The 20,300-nt window shown below is 34.6% G+C and overlaps 1 protein-coding gene across 1 annotated transcript in view; it reads right to left on the bottom strand.

Moving 5' to 3' along the window:
* Negr1 (neuronal growth regulator 1) overlaps positions 1 to 20,300 on the bottom strand; it is a 791,453-nt gene that overhangs the window by 257,928 nt on the left and 513,225 nt on the right. Inside the window, exon 4 of the mRNA XM_090334607.1 lies at positions 9,297 to 9,428. Coding sequence (XP_090190733.1) covers positions 9,297 to 9,428 — 132 coding nt within the window. The remainder of the gene's footprint in view (positions 1 to 9,296; positions 9,429 to 20,300) is intronic.

Below are 20,300 nucleotides of genomic sequence, written 5' to 3'. Positions count from 1 at the left end.
TAACAATAATTAAGTCAGGCCCAACGGCTCATGCTTATAATCCTAGCTATTCAGGAGTTTGAGATCCGAGGATCAAGGTTCAAAGCAAGCTTGGGTAGGACTGTCCCAGTACATCAGACTCTTATCTTCAATTAATCACAAAAACAGCCAGCAGTGGTGCTATGGGTCAAGTGGTAGAGTGCCAGCCTTCAGCAAAATAGAGCTCTGTGACAGTAACTAGGTCCAGAGTTCAATTCCTAGGACAGTCAAAATGAAAAAAAAATTTTTAAATTATGAAGTTTTTTAGTTTACCCACAGCAACTTATAATGTAGGCTTTGATCTAGAATCAGGATTTTAGGTAGTATTAAGCTCCATTGTGAATTGAATGATGTCATTTCAAAAATTATCCATTCACAAGATTCATGATTTTATAGAAATTTATCAGTGTAGAATTTTACATATGCTTAATTTTAGATGCAGCTATTTCTACAGCAACATTTATTACCAGGCACTATGGTAGGCAGTGTGTTGATAATAATGTGAACTAAACCTTTTCATACATTATTTCCATTGGTTTTTTTTTATATGCCAACTCAGTTATGTATGAAGATGATACATGCCCCAAAGGTAGTAACCAATAATGAAGAAACAGTCAGACAGAGAGTAAATAAGAAACAAGTGGAAATTTGACACGAATATAGAAAAGGATGTTCTTTATATTATGTATCATTTTCGTTATTTTCATTCTTGCTTGCTTTCTGTATGTCTTTCTTTTTCTTGTATATGTATGTGTATGTGCATACAGTGTGTATGTCTCTGTGTCTGTGTGTCTGTGTGTGCACGTATGTTAGTAATAGGAATTGACCTGAGGTCATTGCACTCTGGATCCTCTTTTTGTGCTCATGGCTAGCATTCTACCATTTTAGCTACAACTTGTGTGGCTCTTTGCTGCCTAATTGTAGATGAGCCTCATAAACTTTCCTGCCCTGTCTGTCTTCAATCCCAAGATCCTACAGATTTGGCTACTTATTAGTGAGAATGACTGAATTAGGACCAGGTCTTTAGCCTAGTGGTAGAGTGCTCCACTAGCATGCAGGAAGACCAGGATTCAATTCCTTGGTACCACACACAGAAAAAGCCAGAAGTGGTGTGGTGGCTCAAGTTTTAGGGCTCTAGCCTTGAAAAAAGCCCAAGGTCCAAGGACAATGCCCAGGCCCTGAGTCTGAGCCCTAGGACTGGCCAAAAAAAAAAAAAAAACCAGAATGACAGGAATAAGCCAGCTGTGTTTATTTCTACTATTTATTTTACATCTGCCTAATCATCCCATTTCACTACATCACATACATACATAAAACATATAAATATATGTGATATCAGGCATAAGAATACTTGGCAATTTCTGTGAAGTTTAATCATGATGATGTGGCAGTGACTCAAGATTAATTCCATGCTGCTCCATTCTATAAATGGTTCTCAAGAATTGGGGTGGAAAATTTTCAATTCTAGGGACCGGGAGTTTGGCTTAGTAGTAAAGTGCTTGCCTAGCACACATGAAGACCCGGCTCAAGTGGTAGAGTTCTAGCCTTGAGAAAGCCCAAGGACAGTGCTCAGGCCCTGAGCTCAAGCCCAAGACTAGAAAAAAATCTGGATGTAAACAAACAGATTAATAAGCTATTTATTTCTAATTAGCTAATGCAAGATTTGAAACTTCTAAATCATTTTGAAGAATACATTGAGAAATAATCTGGTGACTTTGAGAGTTTGACACTCTGCAAGTTTACCAGAATGAGAATATTAATCTAGAGGAATATACACATGCATTATTTTTTCCACTCTTGATTTTATCACTTCAATTTTATGTGACCAGTTTTCAACACAGAATGTTTTTCTTAATTCTAGTGAATGGACACACCCTGTTAAAACTATTAGTTCTTGCATTCTTTTACTGAAATCATGAATCTCTAGAGACCAGCACTAACAAAACAAAACAGATACTCAAATAAATTTTTGTTCTTGCATTAAACAATACATTGTTTTTAGCTCAAAAGTTGTGAAAATGCATTTAAGTTTCATCCTAGTCACTAATTGAAGTACATGTCTAATGTTGAAAATATAAGGCTATACTAAAGCTACTAGTACAACCATGTTCATCACAGAATTATTTACCATAGCTAGGATATTGAATGAGCCCACATGTCACTCAGTAGATAAATGGATTAGGAAAATGTAACATATATACAAAATTAAATTCTATACTTCCACTACAAAGAATGGCAACACTCACTTAGTAATGTAATGGGAAGACTTAAGGAAAAAAAACACATTAAGTAAAGTAAGCCACACCCAAAAAATCATAGTCTCTGTGTCCCTCGTTTGTAACAATATTTGTCTAGGATAGTCCTAGCAGAATGTCACAATAGCTCAATAGCTATGTACAGATATGATCACATACAATGATAATTGCAAAGAACTTCAAAATATGGAAACAATAAGTGTTTTGGTTTTTATTGCTTTTTTAATGTCCTGTGTACAGTCATTTCTTTCATCTTTGATATTTTCCTTTGGCTTATCCACTTTTGATTTTAGTACCTTGTGTCTTGTACATACATTTATCTGATTTGGGGAAAGGAAAACGAATCACAAAATGGAGAGATAAAGGGCAAAAGGTGAACCAATGCACAGCAATACTCACAAGACACTATTTTGGAAATAAACTTTACAAACGCGAGGATGGGAGTCAAAGGGTGGAAAAGTGGGAGAAAATTAGGGAGGAAACAGTTAAATAAGAAATGTACTCATTAACTTACTTATGTAACCATAGCCTCTCTGTATATCATCTTTACAGTAAAATAAAACTTTATTTAAATAGAAATACAATGTTACTCAATAAACGTGAAAAATAAATGTATGTTCATCAAAAAAGACATCATGTTCTAATTTACTTTAATACAGTTTTGCTTTAATTAATATGTGTATATGCCACAGGATTAAATACGAATTCAGTATAACAAATAAGGACTAAGGGGAAAGAAATTTTAATTCTTTGGGATATTTTGTTGCTCTGTTCAGAATTTCTATTGAGAGTTACTCTAAAATATGTTTGGAGTGATTAATATTCACTGTTCAATTTCTACAGGCATTTTCCTCCTGATTTTCTAGTCCTATCTCTTTTACCTGTTTTTTGTTTGTTTGTTTGTTCTTAGTTTTTGGTTTTTCCTGTGTGATTAACATTTTCATTAGTTTCCTCTCTCTTGGCATAACCAGACAGACACCTTCCACCTATTTTCCACAAATGTAGGAAATTATCTTTCTTAATTATATTTAATTAATATTCAGATGTATCTCTGAATTTTGTCATCTCAAATTAATTCATGGTTTGATTATAAATTCTTGAATCTAAGGATCTAAATCTATGTGCACTCTGTGTAAGTGCATTAACTCCTGGCTGGTCTGGTCCTGCCTTCCTCTCAGGTACCCAATTCTTTTCCCTTTTAGGTTTTTTCTTGTCTACTTCAACCCATCCCAGCCTAACTGAACAAATGATGCCCTCTCTTGAATCAAACAAATACTATGTCTCCTTGATTTTGAAGACCCTTCTTTCCACTTTCTAAAGTCTGTCAAATTCAATTTTGCCCTTGAAACCAGTTAAAGTTAAAATCTAAGATACTTTCAGTGCTACCACAAGGAAGACTAAGTTTTGTGTTTCTGGTAGCTTTGCTTAGTACCTTGTGTTTGGCTTACTAAAAACCTGTTATTCTGAATTAAAACTGTGTTTTCTGGGTCCGGAGTTTGGTCTAGTGGTAGAGTGCTTGCCTAGCATGCTTGAAGACCTGGATTCAATTCCTCAGTACCACATGCATAGAAAAAGCCAGAAGTGGTAGAGCAGTAGCCTTGAGGAAAGCCCAAGAATATTGTTCAGGCCCTGAGTTCAGTCCCCAGGACTGGAAAAAAACAAAACAAAACTGTGTTTTATGACCTATACCTTTTCTAGAGAATGAACTTATTGAACAATGGAATCTCAAGCTGTAGCACCCTGATTGTTTCATGGTAATGAATGCATAAATAAATGAATGTGTACATGAATGTAGATTTTCTGGACTGCCTCCTCATTACTCTAGAGGTAGCATGGGAGATAGTACCTTATAAGACAAACATAAATATTCACAGGATTTTAATTATTATCTAAGTAAGTTAACTTAAATACCTAAAATTCAACAACATAGCATGTAATATAAAATTTGGTATGAATCATAAACAAATGCAAAAGATAAGATATGTAAATATGATGCATAAAAAGGACCCAGATTGAAAACTGAATTTGATACTCAGTTTTCTTCTCATTGTACAATAGTATCTTTACCCAATTCAAATTCTGAATACTGAGAATTTTTCCTATATTGAAACTGATGGCTTCTTGTCATTCCCAATTTCTTCTATTCTTAAGTATGACATGTCTGCCTAAATAGCCCACAGTTTTGAAAAGAATTTTATGAACATGCTATGAGATTTCCTTAGGAGCCTTATTTTTGTAGTTTTCCCCAATGGCCACTCATTTCAGACTTTGATACAATTGTACTAAGTTACACTAATTGGAACAGTCTATTCCACATGTTTGAAGCTAGCTATATTGGAAGATAAAGTGTAGATTTTCATAAATTAATATGTAGCAGATACAAAATAACACCTAAATAAGTGTCTGTTATACATTGTATATTTCATTATGTCTTTACTCTTTATTTGTCCATAGTAAGGATTGCTTAATTCCTTTTATAACTGAAAATTATACTAAATTAATTCTAATGTCAAGTGAAATGGTCAATGTATAGTCTGGCCTGAAATTCAAGTAAGGAATATATTTCTTATTCTGGATAACTATGTATTTTACAGGTAAATAACATATTTCTTCATTTTATCCCTACTTTGTTCTTAAAAACCAGGAAACTTATTAAATGATTTGATTTCTCTATGTTTTAGCTGTCTTATTTATTTTAAAATGGAATTAGTTCCCTATGAATGAAAGCATTCTGTAAGGATCACATTATGATTTTTCCATGCACTTGAAAAATTTGGTAGCAAAATAGTTTCAGAAATTCAGCAATATTCACTTTCACTGGAAAAATTATTTGGGAAGTAAACTTAATAACTACTCTTATTTTTTGCCTAGAAAAATGAGTCACCTGAAAAAAATCCAGTGTCTTCAAATGTTTCTTTCAGTCAGTAAGTACTGTTTGGCTATATGTTTATGAACCAGGTATTGGTCTCTTTTACAGGAATCTATCATCTATCTATCTATCATCTATCTATCTATCTATCTATCTATCTATCTGTCTGTCTGTCTGTCTGTCTGTCTGTCTGTCTGTCTGTCTGTCTATCTATCTATCTATCTATCATCTATCTTTGTTAGTCGACTGGCTTTAACTCTGGGTCTGGGCGCTGTTACGGAGCTCTTCCGCTCAAGGCTAGTGCTCTAACCCCCGAGCGACAGTACCACTTCTGTTTTTTTGGTGGTTAATTGGAGGTAAGAGTCTCAGGGACATTCATTCCTGGGCTGGCTTTGAATCGTAATCCTCAGTTCTCAGCCTTTTCATTAACAAGGATTATAGGTGTGAGCTGCTGGTGCCTGGCCGGAGTACACCAATTTTTAAGGAATAGGAAGAGTTTATATTCTACAGTCAAGGTAGATTCTATTTAAATATTTTGCAGACCTCATAGTCATAAACATTCCCATATATAATTTTTCTCCTTATTATATATACAGTGTATATTATTGCCTAATATTTACAGAAGTGAGCATTAAAATTCAGAGAGATGAAACAAAACTTGTCTCAACATCTAAAACCTTAGTTGTGGAGTGGTAAATTATCCATAATCATCTGTTAAGAAAATTTATTAAATTATATTTGCCCAAACTTGCTGCCTTAGCAATTCTCTTAATTACCCTTTCTCTGTCTCCTGTTTGTGTATGTATGCATGTGTGTGTTTGTTTTAATACCTTTACTTATAACAATGTACGTGATCTTTTCCTAACATTTTTGGTAATGTGTCATTTAACAAGAAATATATTCACAAATAAAGAATAAAAGAAATAGATAACAAATCTATCAGACATAAGACAAATAGGGAAACATTAAACATTTCAGATTTGTAAAGCCAAATTTCTTATTCAAATTGATCTACATATGACCCAATCTACCAGAGCTTATGAAAATTTATTAGATTTCATCTTGAAGCTCTTTTGGGAAAAAGGACAGAGATTCTTTTCAAATTACAGCTCACAAAGCTATTGCAATTCCATATGCACAATCAATATTGATGAATAACAATAAACGGGAGGGCTACCTTGAACCCAGCCCATACCTTTGGGGACTCTGTGAGTTACCAAGGGATGTGCAGTACCATGCTAACAGCAAAAACCACAATGCTCAATTTAGAACTTTGGTGAAGTCAAGTTTGTTCAGTAGGTTTAACTAATTTCCTTTGGGAAATCAGCTGAGTAAAATCCGTATGTAGCTCTCCGTCTTTGTTGTTTAAAGGGACAGTTTTACAAAATTAACACTTTCCAAACTTTGTCACAACGAGAAACACAATTGCACAAACGCTCACTTGCTTAAAAACCTTATCTATCTATCTATCTGTCTATCTATCTATCTATCTATCTATCTATCTATCTATCTATCTATCTATCTATCTATCTGGTTTGCTATCAGTATGAAACAACACAGTAACTATAAGTGATTCGGATCAATATGAAATATGTGTCTTCATTTAACATTCACAAAATGGGAATTACTTCAAGGAAAATACAGTGAAGGGAAAAGGGAAGTTAATTGTATATAAACTAAAACTTCTTTTTAGTCTGAGCAGGAAAGACCATGAGATATTTATTTTCACTTAATCACTGAAAATCTGGGAGAGAGCTCTAGCCTTGAGCAAAAACTGTGCAGGGACAGTTTTCCAGCCCCTGAGTTCAAGCCCTAAGACCAATAAAATCAATGAATTAGTTCACTGATAATAAAACAATAAAATATAAAGATAGTTTTTATTAGGATATACAACACACTTCTCTACTGTTCCCTCTTCAGTTAAAAGTGATAAAGAAAACCTATAATACCTGTCCTGAGGTATCTTAAAACACCCAGGAGGGTAGCCTTGAGCTGAAGAGCTCATGGATAGCACCCAAGCCCAAAGTTCAAGCCCTATAATCCATGGAAAAAAAGAAAAGAAATCCTTTTCTCTTTTTCGCAAAGGGTAGGTATGTTTACAATCTTCAGTCTGTCTTGCTGTGCTGTCATTATAGAAAGCAACTGTCCTAAGATCTTGCTTGTTCCATATTACACTTCCTGTTGGGAAGTGTGTAGGGAACAATGTAAAATAATGGCAGTACTTTAACTACTAAATTGTGTTGAGTAGTAATCTATCCATTGACTCTCCCTTCCACCACCATACATGAAACTGACAGAGTTATTGAGTAGCTTTTTCCGATGCCTGTACTTTTATAGGATGGATTTTCTCCTTGACTCAAGACATTTGGATGATAAATTAATTATACTCTGAGTGCAACATCACTACTTGTCTGGGAAAACAAGAATCAAAGTAAGAAATAAGTCACAATGAACTAAAGGTAGAGAGATGAGAGGGCTCCATTCATAGAAAGAGAAATGGAGATTATGCATGGAGCACTGAGCCTATGAAATGTGTACAGCAGCTGGAATTTTCAGGCCATACCAATCAGACATTCTTTTATAGACCCCTGAGTCTGGAATTTTAAGTGGACTGCATTGCTGGGGCTAGCTATCTGTTTTATTTGGTTGTTTTGAATCTACCTTTCAAACCTCACTTCTCAGTGTAAAAATACTACTACTTCTTTCTCAACCTTTTAAACCCTTCAATAGTAAATTACTACATAAATGTTTCAACAAGCATTTCTGGTCATAAATCAATCAGAAAGTTTGATAAGTTACCCTCTGTAACAAAAATAAAAGTCATGAGAAATATGGATATGTGTCAAAATAGAAAAAAAAATCTAAGTCATAGAATTCCATTGCTCGATGGGGAGTCCAGATATTTCTCCCTTTAATAAATTTCTTTTTGATTCCGCAGAGGTTTGTCTGATTAGCATGCTGAGAAATTCAGCTTCTAATGCTGGCTCCTCATGAAGTATCATGCACATCTGCTGTGACTGATGGAGAAAGTTCAACCACAGCATATGGACTAGCTACTATTAGTCGAAACAAATGTATTGTTCACAAACAGCTCCAACTACAGGAAGAGTTTTGAGAGTTAACTTTTGGCTCATGAGACTGGAAGGCATACTGTTATGAAATAACTTAAGATTAATGTTAGCATTTCTGGATATATTTAGAAAAATTTCATCTGGTCTGTGGTATAATACTATACCAATATTGGTACCAAAGACCATGTAAAAAATGTTGAAAAGGGTTGGGAGTTTGGCCTAGTGGTAGAATGCTTGCCCTGCATGCACGAAAACCAGGGTTCAATTCCTCGGTACCACATACATAGAAAGAGCTGGAAGTGGGGCTAAGGCTCAAGTGGTAGAGCTCTAGCCTTGAGAAAGTCTAAGGACAGTGCTCAGGCCCTGAGCTCAAGCCCAGGACTGGCAAAAAAAATGTGGAGAAGTAAAATAGGCAAAAATGAAGATGTATCTTATGATTTTGCTAAAATTCTATTAATGCAAAGGTATTTTATTTGAAGAAGTTAATGTGAATTTTTGAAAAATAAAGGAAATAAACTTTTCTTTAAAGAAACACATAGTCATTGGTATTGAGATATATACTAAGGTGTTATTGAAAGCTACCTAATTTTATGGTTGGGGGAATCTAGAGAAAAGTCTTACAAAAATGGCATTTTGGCTAGCAGAGTCTAATTTCATCAAAATGATGTTTATGGGAAAATTATTTCTCAATTGTCTCAATACTTTCCCAATGAAAAAGAATTAAATCAATCACCCAAGTAATATAAGCACCACAACAAACTCTTTGTGAGAGACTGGCACTTTCTATCTCCATCAGGTATAATAGAGTGTTAAACACACACTCTTAATTCTAGTGCCCCCCCAAAGGGAAACCCACTTGGAAGGAAAGAGCAGTATCTAGAATACTGGGGATGGTATTGTATATCAAATGGCCTTATTAGAGGATTAGTTGAGGTGGTTTCATCAATATTTTGATGTAAGCGCATTTCACTGTCATCAGGTGACATTTGCCAACTGACCACTTCTTACAGTAATACCGATTTCAGTGTCTTTCACATTCTTTAATGTTTTCTTAGAATTTATCTTGATAGTGGTGAGACTTACAGTTCACGACAACTTTTACTTTCTTCACATCTGGAAATGACACATCATTTTCTGCACTGCATTCATATTCCCCAGCCTGGTCTCTTGTAATTCCATAAATGTCCAAATATTGTCCATTTTCAAATGGTTTTGCTGCAAAAAATACAACATGTTAATCATAGCTGCTTGAGGCTTCATTCAAGTAAAACAACAATCTCATGACTTTGTATGAGATACTGCTGACAAAACAATTCAAAATGAAACAGGGGAATTATTAAACTCTTTGTTCTCCTATGTTCAGAGGAAATTTTAGAGAGAAAAAGAAGCAGAAGCAGAACAAGAGATACTCTAATAACTATATCCCCAGAACAGGATGTACATGTGTTCTTTTTAATTGATTGTGGTCTCCTAACCTCCTCACACATCCAATAGAGTACTGCACATTTCTATAATTGAGTTCAACAACCTCCCAGCAGTGTAGATGAAATTCACTAATATGACTTGGTACATATTGACTTTTATACAGTATGAGCTTGCAACTTGACACTTAACCTAACTAAATGTTATTTTTCTTTGGGGGAAATTTCATACTCAAGGTTTCATGCCAGATGGCTTGCTAAAAAATAAAAATCATTGCCATACTTCTAATTCTAAAACTATGGTTGCTAAAAATAAAACATTGTAAACATTATATGTAAATCACCACTATGTCTCAGAAAAAAAAACAATCTTAATGACTTTCAAATCTAAGAGTTAAGTGGTTATAAACAAACTAAATTATCTTTTTTTAATGTTCCTGGGAAAGTATTCTGTTTGACTGAAAATAACAGAAGATTAAAAACATACAGATATTCATCGATGAATGTTCCAAAGTGAATGAGATCTGAAATAAAAACTCATTTCTTCAAAAAAAGAACTTATATTCAGTTGATCAGAGAATCACTAGACTGTAAGAATCCTGATTATTAGAGTTAGGGCAAAAGAATATTGGGACTATGTGAATTTGAAGAGCAAGGACACTTCATATAGGTCTTGGAACATTGCATTTCAATGAAAACTAGAAAGAAATAGAAACAAAAAAACGTTTCCATTTAATGACCTGTTTTCAGAAGTTCATGCAATTTTGTTCTTCATGTTACCATCTTACAAGAATTATTAGGATGACAGAAATGGTGAACAGCTAATAAGAGAATTCAATTACAGTGAATCGAACAAAACAAAATTTAGTTATGACCTTTCACATCTAAAATCTATGTCAATTAATTTTTCTCCACATGTTTCCTTGTCTGGGCCTGTATTATGATATTGTACAGGCTATACTTCCAGTTCTATGATCTTGATAATTAAAAACTTGAGATATTAGAAATTTTTAAACTAAGACTTTTTTTTTCATCTGTGTACCTCTTACCAAGTTGTAGGTGGAGATGAATTAGACTTCTGAGATGACAGTTGGTTGATACACTATTTTGAGCATCTGAATATAAGCTTACAAAAATAACCATTAATTTCACAGTCTAACTTCTTAAAATTTGATTTTATAAACTTGTCACTCATCTCATTTCACTTAACATTAGTACACAAATACAATGTATATATTACTCTGTTCACATCTGTTGAAAAGAAATTAGGCTTTATTACGCCTATGGTAACCACTGAAATGTAGAGGGCTAACTCATTTTTACAAAAAAGGAATTTTTTAAATTAACTTGAATTATAAAGTAAGAACCAAATCAAATATGAACTAAACTGAGGAGGGGACTGAAATATTCTATAAGAATTAAACGACCGTTACCACATTTATGATAATAAAATGAAGCAAACCCAAAGAGAAAAGTTATATTATTGTAAACAATGTAAAGACAAATATATTAAAATGTAACTCATTTTCAGCATAAAAGTGTTACTTTCAAATTCTTCCTTTTACCTAGAAATATAGTTTAAAAAAATCCTGTCTCAAAAATGCCTGCACTTGATAACAAGTATGGCATATAATAAATTTCAATATCAAATGTTATCTAATCCTTAACAAAACTAGGATTTGATATTTATGTATGGAAGAAATATGAGCAATTTATTTTAAAGTATTAAAACGTAAGTATATTGCATAGTGAATAATTAGAATCAATTAGTTTGTAGTTGTCATTGTTTTTGTCAATAGTGTGGCTCAAATTTGTAACTTTGGGCTTGGGCACTGTCCCTAAGCATTTTTGCTCAAGGCTAGTGCCTTACCATGTTGAGCCATTAATGCCACTTCACTTGTAAGGGTTTTTTGCTTTTTGTTTCTTTATCCTGAAGGACCAAACATCAGATTCTGAAAGACTAAGGGAAAATATCAGAAGCTGTATGACAAAATCTCACCAATGCCAGAATAATATCAGAAAACTACAGAGAGCCCCATTCATATCTACTGAAAATATATTTCTGGAATATATTTGAGGATCCTTCTTCAGCCCACTAACAGAATGAAGTCTGTGTTTACCACTACATGAGTTGCCTGTCAATATTCTGTTCTCAGTTCATATGTCACTAGAGTTAAATTCCAGACTCAAACTTTATACTTGATTTGCCCAGAATATGAACCCTGCAGTTTGTTACTTGTCTATAATTTGCTTGACTGCTTCTTTGTGATTTGTTTCATTCTATTTTCCTTAGTAGTGATTCATTAATGTAGGTCTCTATGCAAGGAAGCATTTATCCTTAGATACTCAGTTAATTTGAGGGTACAGTAGCATAAAATATTTCACTTTGTACGTGTGCTTCAAGTCAACCTATCCTCTAAAATGAAAGAAAAAGATCAAGCTCAAAGGCCATAGAAAAATCAATAATTGAGAATTATCATGAAAATGAATGCTCTACAAGGTTATTGAGGGGCAGGTACTATCTTAGTGTGTCTGTTATACATGTAAGACATTGTACTGTAGTATATTCTCAGGATGCTGGTTATACATGTGGATGAAATGTAAGCACATTGTGATATTGTAGCCATTTTCTGATAAAAACTTTTACAACTGTCCAGTGCTGCCGATTTTATCAGGTGAGAATTTACAGAAGCCAGGTTTTGCTAGTTTCAGTCTTGGAGTTTTTATTTAAAGGTCATTGACTGCGGGCCGGGAATTTAGCCTAGTGGTAGAGTGTCTGGCTAGCATGCACAAAGACTGGGGTTTGATTCCAGCATAGCCCATAAAGAGAAAGAAAAAAGCTAGAAATGGTGCTGTGGTTCAAGTGGTAGAGCTCTAGCCTTGAGAAAGCCCAAAGACAGTGCTCCGCCCCTGAGTTCAAGTTCAGAAAAAAAATGTCAGTGAAAAATGATAGTGGACCTTTTTTTTTTTTTTTTGTTAGTCCCTGTGTTTGAACTCAGGGTCTGAGCACTGTAAGCATTCTACCACTAGGCCAAACTCCCAGCCTGCATGACTGACTTTTGTCTCAAAGTCTATCAGCCAGAAAACACACTCAATACAGTTAAGAAATAGATTAGAGATGACAGAATACAATACCGTCATGCCAATATAGCTCTAATGGAAAGCTGAATTGGGATGCCATGGTGACCAGAAAATAGCCAGGAGAAAAGACCAGGACCTAAACGTGGAGACACTTGGCATGGGGTCCTGGCTCCTATGCTGGTTCAGACCTAAATAGGATTAGGGGGGGAGAGTCACAGGATCTCCCAGTCCCAGGTACTGGACTGACAGGCCTAGTAACCTATTAGTCAAGTGCCTACATCTATCTCCAGGGAACCAGGCAACACCCACAACCTGGTGGAGGAGGGCTTCACCTTCTGTCATCAGGAGGACTACAACCAGGCCTTAAATCACCATATGTAAGGCTTTTGTTTTCTCATAAGCAGAGCCATCCTTGCTCACCTTGAGTTTAAGTATGTGCATTAATGAATAACCTCCTCTCAAAATTACACTTTCCAGCACAGGGTGTCTCCACCCCCAACAAGAGGTGCCTTTCTTCTCCCTTGTGAGGAAGGGTTCTTGCCTATCTCTTTCCTTACAAGAAACATTTCTTTCCTTTGTCCTCTGTACCTGGATGTCTGTGTGGTTTTCTGGCTAAGACTGAATATTTTCTTGCACCTCGACTTAGAAAAAAAAATCATATTAAGTGAAATAAGCCAGCCAAACCCAAGAAAACATAGGCTCCATGGCAACTGTAATTTGTAATAATTAATATATGCCTAGGATAGTCTTAGAAGAGGATCAAAATAGCACAATAGCTACGTACATACATATGACCATATAAAGATGAGGCCTAGTGAAATGAACTCTAATATATGGAAACAAGAAGTTTTTCTTTGTTCTTGTTTTCAGTGTATTGTGGTGAAGTTATTTCTTTGTTCATTCATTTTTTTTCTCCTTTGGTGTATCCCCTGTTGTCACTATATTTGATTTAGTTATCCTCTGTCTTGTCTATATGTTCATCTGGATTGGGAAAGGAAAAAGGAACAAAACGATAAGACTAAGGACAAAGTGAATCAACACAAGGATACTCACAAGACAGTATGCTGGAAATGATCTTTCCAACCTGAGAATGCGTATCGGGGAGGGAAAGTGGGAGAAAAATGAGGGCGGAGCAACAATGTTTGACAAGAAATGCATTCATTACCTTATGTATGCAATTGCAACCCCTCTATATGTCACCTTAATAAACTAAAATTTAAAGAACTACTCTGTACAGTTGTCATAGATACTTTGAGACTGTAAACACTAAAAATATATAATTTTGAGAAATGAAAGTTAGTATTTCCTACTATAAGTACCTTGTCTTTTCGGTAGAGATACTTTTTTTTGCAAAAAAAAAAATATGGTGAACTAAAGAAGTTCCATACTCTTTCAATAATACAACATTGTTCCTGTCTTTAAATGGAAGTAAAATAGTTGTACTTGAGAATATTTTTCTGGTACTAGTTTCTGACACACCCATGATACAAATTTAATCAGGAGGAGTTCTATGTGGGTCATTCAACAATATCTTGATTGTTTTATTTTATGGTTTATGAAGAATGTGAATTAATATTGCACATGAAAACTATACTATATTAGTATTTCTCTAAGTATTGAGATACCTTAGAAATTAAAAACTAAGTAAAACCACCAAATCCCTTTAAAAGTTTTTACAAAGCATATGGTAAATAGTTTTCTTACAACAGAATTTTTTTTGCCAGTCCTGGGCCTTGAACTTGGGGCCTTAGCACTGTTCTTGGGGTTTCTCAAGGCTAGAGCTCTACCACTTGAGCCACAGCACCCTTTCCAGATTTTACTTTTTATGTGGTACTGAGGAATCAAACCCAGGTCTTCAAGCATGCTAGGCAAGCACTCTTTTACCACTAGGCCAAACTCCTAGAGGAGTAAAACTCCCTGCTTTCTTAGCTAGATGCAAACTGAAAAGCAATAATGAGATGCTAAGGCATTTCAGACTTGAGTGGAGCTCTGGACCTCCTGAAATCTGTGGTCTTGGATGTAATAGTCTCACACATGGACCTGCTGAGTCTTCAGAAGTATATTTCCTATGGAAAACATTACAAAATTTTCTAGAGTTCACCCCCTGCTTTCTTTTCAGCACTGTTTGCACCTTCCCACTCCTCTAGCACAATCCTTCATCTTACTGATAACACCAGAGACTCAGTCATATCTCAGCTACTTAGTACATATAGTTGTAAAAAATTTATATATATATATTTCTCATCACATCTGATTGAAGACCCCTTACACTGATCTTCCTCAAATTTATCTCCTTTGGGAGGTTTCCCAGACTTAGGCTAGCTTACTGGCGAATGGCATGCAGTATTATAAATAAAATTTAAAAATAAGCAGTTCTTTCCTAAATCTCTAAGATGCTATTTTAAGTTTTCCATTTATTTCTACTTTTGCTCCACATGTCACATTTGTTCATCCTCCATATATTGCTTCAGTCTAGTACATTCCACTTCCTTCATCAATATACTATGTCAGAGGACATTGTGAATTCCTTTACATCCTAAGTGAACTATTTAGCCTATAGAGTTTAAGCACATGCATTCAATGTGACATCTCCATTTGGATGTTTCAAAGCCAACTCAAAATTAACACAACCAAAGTCAAAGTCAAATGCGTCTTTCCTACCAAATCTGTTCAGTTCTGTTCTTAGTGCTTTGATTATCACCCAGGGGCTCAAGCCAGAAACCTCAACATAGACACTAACAACACATTTTATCTCAGTGGTTCATCAGATGTTCTATTCTGTTAGTTATATCTGCTAAAGATTTCCCAAAACTGTTATAGAAACTCCTGTCTTGGTTACTAATGCATGGATGCATTTTTCCCAGTAACAATGGTTCCATAATGCTTTGCAGAGTTATTTCAGTCATTATCTCAAAACTTCTTTCTATGAAGTCATCACACAACTAGACATAGTGGTTCAAGTCTGTAATTGTACCTACTTGAGAAACACTAATATTGAGAGATTATGGTTCAAAACCAGGGCAAAGAGAAATTTGGGATACTCCATCTCTGCCAATGGCTGGACAAAATAGCAGACGTCTTTCATTCCCAAAGGCACAGGGAAGCATAAGTAGGAATTTAGCATCCCAGGCTATCTGCGGCATAAAGTTAGAACCTACCTTGAAAATAATCAAGTAAAAGAGGAACCAGAGGGATGCTCAAGTAGTGGAACATCTGTTTTGCAAGTGTGGAGGCCCTCTAAATAGATAAATCACTTTCAAAGCAGACTTAAAAAATATATATAGTTAGGCTCTTCTAGCTACTTATTTCTTGAAACTGAAATAATAAGATACACTTTCGATGGTTCATTTACACAAATGGAAGTAAATTACTTCCCATCAGCTTGTCATCTATCAGCATGTTTGAGGTTATGTATTAATTATACCATACTGTGAAGTTAGGGATGTGAGAGTAAGTACTGGAGTTACTAGGCTGAAATCTCATTTACGTCTTTATTCAATGTGTTTTAATCTTTCAATTTTTATTTGTGATGTGTGAGAATAATAACCGAACTGGGTTTATGTGGCTGTGGTGAAGAGCGAATATAGGTAAAATGGTTAGGAGACTATACAGATAATAAGAATGTACCAAATGTGTTAACTATCATTATAATGTACACATGTTTAGGCATGCCAGAGATGTTAGTTTAAGTATATTTTACTTTTTAACAGATATGGAAATGTACAAAGCAGGATTCATGCTTCTGCCTTAATATGATATTCAAGAGCAAAAGAAGTCTTGAGGAACATCTTATGTCACTGCAGGAGCTCAGTAAATACACCTGTCTTATACATCTGCAGATGGAATGGTTTATCTCACACTGGAGTCACTTTCTCCATTCTAGAATATCTGATGAATATAATGTAACTTTTCTTTTAATTACAATAAAAATATATGGGAAAATTGTATCCTCAAAGAAACCTTTATAAAATGAATCTACTTCCTCGTCTAATAACTCCACATTATATCTTTATAAAAAAAACACAAAAGAAAAAATTTGTGCTAGTCCTGTTTGGTTCACTGCCATTTATTCTTCCTGTTAAAATATGAGTATATGATTCTAAGTGAAGTAAGCCAGACCCAAAGGAACATAGGCTCAAAGGTTTCCCTCATTTGTAATAATTAGTACACATTTAGGACTCTCCTAGGAGAAGATTACAATAGTTCAAAACCTAGGTACATAAGATCATATAGGATGAGACTACATGAAAGGAACTCTAGAATATGGGAACAAGAGCTTTATCTTGTGTGATTGTTGTTCATAATGTACTGTGTTATTTCTCTTTTTTTGCACTTTGGTTAGTCTTATATTTTTACTGTATCTGACTTTGTTAACTGGTATATTGAATATAAATTTATTTGTTTATTTGAAATAGGAAAGGGAATGGGAAAAAACAAGATGATTGAGAGGGGTTGGGGAAGGGAAATGGGGACAAAAACATGAAAGGGGTATCAATGTGTGAGAAGTAATGAACCTACTGCCTGGCGAATGTAACTGTAACCCCTCTATACATTATCCCAACAATAAAAAGAAAAAAATGTGAGTACGTGAGATAAAGGTCTTCATTCTATTTCATGCCCAGTGTGGTATCTATAGTTTTTGACTACATGGTTAAAGAAAATCAATAAAGTAGAAATCATTAAAAATGATAGTATTTCAGAGTAACCTTCATTTTCAATTGGTGATTGATTAGTCATGCCACCATAAATAAAAATAGCTGTTTTTCCTTCAATCTTTATTATTACATTTAAAGTATTATACTAAATCATTAAAATCAATTTATCAGTAAATTTTGACTAAATTTGTATTCTTGAACCTACAAACTCTAGTAGTTGTGAGTTGAAAATATTCTAAAATAAAACTGTACTGAAGATTTACAGCTATTTCTTTGTCATTATTCCCTAAATAGTACAGCATAGCAAGTATTTACTATTTACATAATATTTAGCTTTTATTCAGTAATTGATATAATCTTAGAGATTAAAACATTTGAAAATCTGCTCATAGTTTACCTGTAAATACTTGGCCATTTTAGGTAAGGGACTTGAGCATGTACAGATTTTAACATAGTGTATGGTCATAGAATTATTTCTTCATAGACAAGGATTGATGTCTAGTATAAGAATAATATTATAATGGTATAAAAGTCATTAAATATCTGGCTTTTGAACCCAGTGTCAGGCTTAAAATACATAACTAAAGCCAAAATATATTTGTTAGATCTATTTGTAAATGGTATATTAGTTATCTTTCTGTCTCTCCCTTTTTCTTTCTTTCTTCCTTTTTTTCTTTCTTTCTTCCTTTCTTTCTTTCTTTCTTCCTTTCTTTCTTTCTTTCTTTCTTTCTTTCTTTCTTTCTTTCTTTCTTTCTTTCTTTCTTTCTTTCTTTCTTTCTTTCATTTTTTCCAGCACTGGAATTTGGACTCAAGACATCAAACAAGCTGACTTGCTTGCTCAATTGACGCATTATAAATTGATCCACATGCATTGGCCAACATTTTCTGGTTATTTTAGAGATGAAGTTTTCAGACTTTTTGGCGCGGGCTGGATTTGAATTGCCAGGTTCTTGCATAGCTAGAATTAGAGACATGACATTCTGCTCCTAGCTAATTGTATTAACAAAAGATCTCACTCTGAGAATCAGACTAAGAACCAGGAATGGTAGCTTTGGCCTGTAAGTCTAGTCATTTCAGAAGGCTGAGAGCAGAAGGATTAGGTCATGAGACCAACCTGGGAAACAAGACCTTTTGAATGAATTAAAAAAAAAAACACACATTCAGATTTTTACCTCACAGCTATGTATGTAGGTAAGAAGGTCAGTGTGAATCTATGATAAACAAAATCAAATTTGCATTAAGTATCCGCCTACTAATCACTGGAGTAATTTATGTATATGACAAAATGGATTTTGCAGATAGGATTACCGTACAGATTTTAAGGTAAGTCAAGTAAGTTGCAAGAATGGAATCAAATCAGATGATTCTTTGAAAGTACAAGGTTATAAACTTGGAGGAAAAAAGGAAGGAGCAGGAGGAGGAGGAGGAAGTGGAAGAGGAGGAGGAGGAGGAGGAGGAGGAGAAGAAGAAGACGAAGAAGAAGAAGAAGAAGAAGAAGAAGAAGAAGAAGAAGAAGAAGAAGAACAACAACAACAACAACAACAACATGACAATAAAGAATGACTCCACCAACCATTGTTGATTTTCAAGACTGAAGTAGAAAATGAGCTATTCCTCATGACCCTTCCTCAGTGACATTGACATTGACTCTCATCCAAACAAGAAAATCCAAATGACTGTGAATGTACTTCTCCACACCTTGCTTCTATTTCCTGAGACCAGTACGTAGGTCCAATTTTGTCTACACAGTTTAAGTAAATATGTCTATTTTCTTTCAAGCACACATTTTTATCCCTTCTAAACTAATATTTATTTTCACTGTAACAAAATTAGTGTTAGACATGCAAGAATACTTTCTAGAATCTTCTTTATTTGTATGCTTGGGTTGTTTGGATAACAATTATTCTTACAATTCTTAGACTCTCATTTTTTTCAGCGGTCATCAGCTGAGGACAATTTCCAACTTTTAGAGGATATCATTCTCTGGTTAATATTTTCTTCTTGCTTTTTCTTCACTGGAAAATATTGAATCAAATCCTCCCTCTTTGCATCTTTCTTTCTTCTACTCTAGCCACATATTTCTGATCTCTTCTTTAAAATTACACACACACACACACACACACACACACACACACACCAGGATCAGCCCTGGAAACCTAGCTACTCAGGAGGATGAGATCTGAAGATCACTGCCACAGCTAGTGTCCAAAGCCACTGGGCAAGAAAGCCTGTGAGAGACTCTTCTGTCTATTGAATCATCAACAAAGCAAGAAGTAGAGCTGTAACTCAGGTAGTAGAGCACCCAACTTGAGCAAAACAGCTCAAAGCCAGCACTCACACACTGAGTTCAAGACTCAGAACCAGTAATATATGTGTGTGAAAGTGTATGTGTGTGTGTATGTGTGTGTGTAAAAGGGACAACATTGTTATATTTATATCATGTACATAATGCACTTTGATCAAATTACTATATCTTTGTTACTCTTTCTTAATCCCTTTCCTTTAGACCTCTTCCTTTTAAGCAGTTGCTGGTCTTTCCTTACTAAGGAAGGTTTTGATTTTTTCTTTCACTTACATGGCAGAGTCCACCAGATAGTACTGAAAAAGAACCATCAGTTCACAATCCATTCTTTTTTCCTGCTTTTCTCCCTATCTTTCCATTTGTGCATTCATTTATGCATTAATTATATTGTTATATCTGACAAGTGAACAAGATTGGTTGCATGTTAGAAAGCTTACAGCCTCACGGGAAACTAAAAGATAAGCAAATAATTTTAATCGTGTCTGCTAACTACCAATTTAAGCATACAATGTTATATTTTCATAATCGTGCTATCATAATCTCAAAAACAATTCTGAAATTTTGATTGAGGCTCAGCATTAACTTTGTGGGAGAGAGTGAAAGTAAATCTTGACCTACAAGTAGAAGA

The sequence above is a fragment of the Megascapheus bottae genome, chromosome 6, assembly GCF_031878675.1.
Source record: "Megascapheus bottae isolate mThoBot1 chromosome 6, mThoBot2.hap1, whole genome shotgun sequence".
Taxonomy (NCBI): Eukaryota; Metazoa; Chordata; class Mammalia; order Rodentia; family Geomyidae; genus Megascapheus; species Megascapheus bottae.
Note: the sequence above shows the minus strand (reverse complement) of the source record. Positions and strands in the feature narration are given on the sequence as shown.